The sequence below is a fragment of the Abramis brama genome (genome assembly GCF_963993115.1).
Source record: "Abramis brama genome assembly, chromosome: 15".
In the NCBI taxonomy this organism is placed as follows: domain Eukaryota; kingdom Metazoa; phylum Chordata; class Actinopteri; order Cypriniformes; family Leuciscidae; genus Abramis; species Abramis brama.
Genome location: NC_139977.1, coordinates 27,701,735 through 27,708,097, shown reverse-complemented (window position 1 = coordinate 27,708,097; position 6,363 = coordinate 27,701,735). Strand labels below are relative to the sequence as shown.

The 6,363-nt window shown below is 34.7% G+C and overlaps 1 protein-coding gene and 1 pseudogene across 2 annotated transcripts; both read right to left on the bottom strand.

Annotated features, from left to right (window-relative positions):
• Positions 1-792: 792 nt before the first annotated feature.
• On the bottom strand, positions 793-1,635 carry LOC311097025 (chemokine XC receptor 1-like; the record flags this gene model as incomplete). Its single annotated transcript, XM_084136491.1, has 1 exon — positions 793-1,635. The coding sequence occupies one exon, from the start codon at positions 1,633-1,635 to the stop codon at positions 793-795; it is 843 nt and encodes a 280-aa protein (XP_083992617.1).
• Positions 1,636-4,236: 2,601 nt separating this feature from the next.
• Positions 4,237-5,117, bottom strand: LOC311097024 (chemokine XC receptor 1-like; annotated as a pseudogene). Its single transcript has one exon. The product of its transcript is annotated as a chemokine XC receptor 1-like (transcript).
• Positions 5,118-6,363: the final 1,246 nt, after the last annotated feature.

Below are 6,363 nucleotides of genomic sequence, written 5' to 3'. Positions count from 1 at the left end.
GCCACTCGTTTAGTTACCATGATCACATTTATTTGGTGTTTTCTAATGCCTGTTCGCCTGTTTTTTAGTAAACTTGCTATTAAACTTCGTTAGTTTAATCTAACCCTAACCCTAACATTAGGATACTTTAAAATAGCATAATAGGGGCACGTTGAATGTCCTAATTGAACTATGGCCTAATCCTGGTTTAATGTAAGCCTTGTCTGTGAAACCAGGCCTTTGTTTTGTGCACCAGACAATGGCCAGCCGGTGCCACTCATTCAACGCCTGAAATTATAGTGAGCACAAACTATGACAAAGAAAAACAAACAATATAAATCTGTGTTGTGGCAGGATGTCAGGTTTGATGTAATCTCTATGGCAATCCTCAGTATGAAAAACGAATGTAACTGCTCATGCATCTCTTCAACACAAGCAGAATAAACATGACTAGAACAATCAAAAATACAGCTATTAGTCACTGGATGAACAGTGAACGACAGAGAGTCCCAAAACTGCAAATGTGGCAAAAAGCCACATCTGAAGTAGTATATATGCCATAAAAAGGTGCATTTCCACAGTGAAATAATGTAGTGCATATGAAAGAACAATGACAAAGTTCATGGAGGTTCTGATGTGGCATTTTATTATAACCTCTGTTACATAATAAAAAACATAATAAAACCGTTATTCAGATGGGAAAATCAGCTGCAAGGACACAAAAGTGATTTAAAAATTTCAGAAGCAATAATAAAAGTTCTATGTAAAATATAGTTGAGTAACTTAATTCCATAATATATTACATGACAGGTCTTATAAGAGACAGGGGCAGGAGAGTTTTCCAGTGCGGTGAAGATAAAGAACAGGATGAACAAAACCAGACAGCACATAACAAACCAAACCAGGGAGCCAATATGCAGGATTAAGCTTTGTTCTGACAATGGTAAAAAACCCTGCAATACTATAAGGGACATAAGTGATAATCATGGCCACAGTAGTTATTAGAATGAGATGAAACGCTCTTCTCTTCATGTGGTTTTCCTCCTCTCTCTCTCTCCTTCTCTCTCCTGGTCCTGACTGCTTCAGAGCTCTGAGAACAGCCACAAGACAAAACAACTGGATGAAGAAGAAGAGGAGGAACTGCACTGACAAGAACCACATATGTACAGTGCTGTGTGGGTCTATAGTAAACATGCAGCGCAAACAGGAGCCAAGAATAATAATCCAGGCCGCAGTGCAGCAGATCACTCTATATCTGAGAGGTTTGTACTTCAGAAAGGTTACAGGATGAACCACTGCCAGGTAACGCTCAACACACATCAGACACTGAAACAGAGGACGACCAGTAGTGATTAGTCCTACTAAAAATAGTTTAAACTTCATAATAAATGAAAACCACTCTGACAGTACAAAGCTCAAACAATTCACACAGAAACCAGTCTCAGAAATAGAGAGATTGAGGATGAAGAACTCTGATGCAACTCCACTTCCTGTTCCTGTGATGATGAGCCATATAACATACGACTGTGTAGGAAGACCAACCAGGAAACTGGTGCTGTAAACACAATATTCCAGAATTTCCACAAGCCCAATGGAACGAGTTGTGGAGTTTGTAGTTGTTTCAAGTGTGGTGAAGTTCATTGTGTAGTTATTCATCTCCTCTGAGTTTGTCTTCTCCTTTCAGCTCACAAAACAGTATTATGTGCTGTAATCCATGGAAAAAGAGAAGTGTACATGAGCCAGGTAATTCATATATACTAAATTAAAATGAACTAAACTAAAAGAAATAGCCATAAAAAAACAATATTAAATGACTTCAAAATATGGTTTTATCAGTAGTTTTTAAGGTGATTTCATATGTTTATGCAGCCTACATTAAAAGGCAAAATGTTTGTTTATTGTATTTCAACTGAACTTTCTTCTTTTCAATGAAATAAAAAAGATCTGTTTGTATTTACTTCAATCTAATTTCCTAAAAAAAAAAAAAAAAAATCAATGCAGTGACAATGCTTCTTCTTATTAACTGAAAAACAAGAATTTAAATCAAAAAGAGGAGTTAATCACCTGAAGAGTGAATGTCCAGTCTCTCTGAATGTGTGTAAATCTCTGTGCTGTGTTTTATAGAATGACTTCACAGCTGTTACAAGCATATATTTGCATGACTTCATCTGCTTCACGTCACATAAAACATCAGATATGCAAATATTTAATTACAAATTAAAGGTTAAAATATGTGACTTATTGTGTTTTAAATTGTTCACAATTTATACACAACCATGAAATAATAGTCCCACCATAGATTCTCTACTCTGGCCCTTGAGATTAACTTTCCTACAGAGTTTAGCTCCAATCCTAAAATACACCTGAACAAGATAATAAAGCTCATTCGGATTACTAGAAAGTTATAGGCAGTTTCACGAGTTTACACGTACATGAAATCAGATAAAGGGTTTTGGAGGGATGCTGTGAACGTGCTCCTCCTGAACATTGTTAAATGAAACTTCATTAAGATTGATCAAGGTTGGATCCAAACTCTGCACCAGACTGTCTCTCTCTCAGAATCATCTCACAGTCACATGTACAATACACATCCTTTCTAAATAACTGGATAGAAACGGACAGAATATCTGGCAAAAGTGCCATTTTTGAGCTTTTAGCGGCTTAAGTGCTTATGTCAAGCTATTATCTGTATAAGTGCACTGCTGTGGTAATCAGATATAAAAAAAGAAAGTAAAAAAAAACAAAAAAAACATTGTGCACAAAAGATTTTAACACCTATATTTAGACACACACAGACATCAAGAATCAGCATATGAATCTCAACAACGGTGATGTGCTTCATGCTTCTCTCAGTCCAGGAGAAGCATGAATCATTGATAATATGCTGCATGTTACTTTATTTAAAAGGTAGTAACTGTATTGCAGTGATTATGTCTATTAGCTTAGTTAAGTTGATGTATTTGGTTTTATTAATTTTTTTATTATTTCTGCTCAATTTTAGACACACAAAGTATTTTAACAGTATTTACAGTTTAATAAATACAAATCTGTTGTCCCAACACTCTTTTGTATGTCTTTGTTTTAACAACTTACAACTTTAAGTAAAACATGCTTAAGGAATATAAGGTAATCTGTTTCCACATATTTGTCTAGTAATGTGAACAAGCTTGTTAAGAAAACAGAGGCTGTGTCTGAAATCGCATATTTTCTTGTACTTATTTTGAATAAGTAATAACTCCACAACCGCTAAAAAAATACGTTCTATATAGTATGAATGTGTGTTTGAATGTAATCTGAACATACTCGCCATGTTGTTCGTCATGCACAAATTTGAATATGCAAATATTTAAAGTAAAATAAAAAGTTAAAAAATGCAGTGCGCTTCTACATAGAATTATGTTAACTTGACAATGTGCAAAACATTATTTACATCCATGCAGAAAATTGTGTAACTTCGGTAATCATCTTTGAGAATGATGATGTGCACAGATAAAATCAGTGAAGAGTCAAAGATTCAATCTGTATACACATGACACTGGCAAGCATGTGCCAGTGAGCATTTAAAAACTGTGACAGAGAAAAAAAAATCAATAAAATCAATGTCATGGCAGGACGTTAAGTTTGATGTATACTACTAATGTATACTAAGTTTGATGTATAATACTAACACTTTCTCTTCTATTCTATTCTATTAAAAATAATAATAATAATAATAATTAACATGTACTGCGTTAGACTAAACTGAAAAGGGTCATAGCACTTGCATATTGTTGTCCTACTGTTAGTTTAACTGCTTCTATTGTTATCATTTGTAAGTCGCTTTGGATAAAAGCGTCTGCTAAATGAATAAATGTAAATGTAATCTCTGTGACAATCCTCATTATGGAAAAGGTGACACTGGGCCATTGATTAATTTTCTTATTTTTTTATTGGTAAAACAAACCATGAGCTAATAGTAACCACTCATAAATCTGTTAAACACAATCAGAATAAAAAGAATAAATCTGACTAGAACAACCAAAAATACAGCTATAAATCAGTGAATAAACAGTGAATGACAGAAAGTCCCAAAACTGTAAATACATAAGAAATCAAATTACATAACAAAAAATTAACAATTAAAAAATTAAGGTAACATAACCCTGCTATTTCAGACAGGAAAGACTCAGCTACAAGGACACACAGGTGATTTACAATTTTCCCAATCAATAATAAAAGTTTGAAGTTATATTTGAGTAACTTAATTTTGTAATATATTTAAGTAGCAGGTTTTATAAGAGACAGGGGCAGGAGAGTTCCAGTGCGGTGAAGATAAAGAACAGGCTGAACAAAACCAGACAGCACAAAACAAACCAAACCAGGGACCCAAAATGCAGGATTAAGCTTTTCTGTGGCAATGGAAAAAACTCCTGCAATACTATATGGGACATATGTGATAACCATCCCTCACAGTAGTTATTAGAATTAGATCAAATGTTCTTTTCTTGATGTTCATTTTCTCTCTCTCCTTCTCTCTCCTGGTCCTGACTGCTTCAGAGCTCTGAGAACAGCCACAAGACAAAACAATTGGATGAAGAAGAAGTGGAGGAACTGCAGTGATAAGAACCACATATGTACAGTGTTGTGTGAGACATGCAGCGCAAACAGGAGCCAAGAATAATAATCCAGGCCGCAGTGCAGCAGATCACTCTATATCTGAGAGGTTTGAACTTCAGAAATGTTACAGGATGAACCACTGCCAGGTAACGCTCAACACACATCAGACACTGAAACAGAGGACGACCAGTAGTGATTAGTCCTGTTAAAAATAGTTTAAACTGTACTATAAATGAAAACCACTCTGCCAGTACAAAGGTCAAACAATTCACGTAGTAACCAGCCTCAGAAATAGAGAAATTGAGGATGAAGAACTCTGATGCAACTCCATTTCCTGTTCCTGTGATGATGAGCCATATAATATAGGAGTGTGTAGGAAGACCAACCAGGAAACTGGTGCTGTAAACACAAATGTTCAACATTTCTACAAGCCCAATGGAATGAGTTGTGGTGTTTGTAGATATTTCAGGTGTGGTGAAGTTCATTGTAGAGTTATTCATCGCCTCTGTGTTTTTGTCTTCTCCTCTCAGCTCACAAAACATTATGTAACTGTGATCAATCGGAAGAGAGAAGTGTACATGCAGGTAATTAAATAATAAATACTAAATTAAAACTGAAATAACCAGAGCAAACCAACATTAAATGACTTCAAAATGGTTCTATAAATTCAGTAGTATTTTAGGTTATTTTATATCTTCATCAGCCTGTTAACTGGCAAAATCTCTGCTTCTATTGTATGTCTACTGAAGTGATTTCTTCTTTTCAATAAAATATAAAGAGCCCAGATTATTTACTTGTTCAATTTTTCCTAAAAAACTAATCAACACAGTGACATTGCTTCTTCTTATAATCTGTTTTACCATAAAAGCAAGAAATCAAATCAAAAAGAGAAGTTTATCACCTGATGAGTGAATTTCCGGTCTCTCTGCACTTCTGATCTCTAGTACATTCATCTCTGCTGTTTTATAGACTGACTTCACAGCTGTAATAAGAATATACGTGCAAGACTTCATCTTTTAGACATCACATAAAACACTAGATATGCAAATGTTAAAAGTAACAAAGGTTCAAATATATAACTTATTGGGTTTGTTCACCCAATTGTTCACCAAGGCACAATTTATACACCACACTGAAATAATTATTCCTTATCTGCAGTTAAGAATGACAACAGCAAGTATTCATCATTTCTTTCAGACTGTGAAGAGATTAAGCACATGGGAAAATTGAGGATGTGTGTGTATTTATTTTTAAGTCAGAGTTGTGAGATATAAACTCGCAATTCTGAGAAAGAAAAAGTCATGAGATGTAATGAGATGTAAACTCACACTTTTTTAAAATTTATTATTATTCTGTGGCGAAAACAAGCTTCCATAGTTTTAAATTAAAACATTTAGAACATTTTATTACATGGCTCCCTGGAATACTGTTTGGTCACTCGCACCATAGCTGTCTGATATTTCCAAATATCCCGTCATCAATAGCAACACTGTATATAGGCGAATAACAAACTGCATTTTTTTTTAAACTGCTGGAAGGAAACGTTTCTTGAAGTTCTTTTGAAAGTGAGCAACCCGATTAATTCCATCGTGAAATATGCTTTATATTTTTATACGTTTTGCCAAATGCCAGTCGAATAGACTACACCATTAAAATTAATTTGAATTAAAGACCTAAAGGGTCCTATTTTGACGATCTAAGCGCATGGTCTAAAGCGCAGGGCGCAAGTGCAGTTAGGTCTTGTCTGAATCCGCTTTTGCTAGTTTAACGACAGGAAAAATGGTCGGC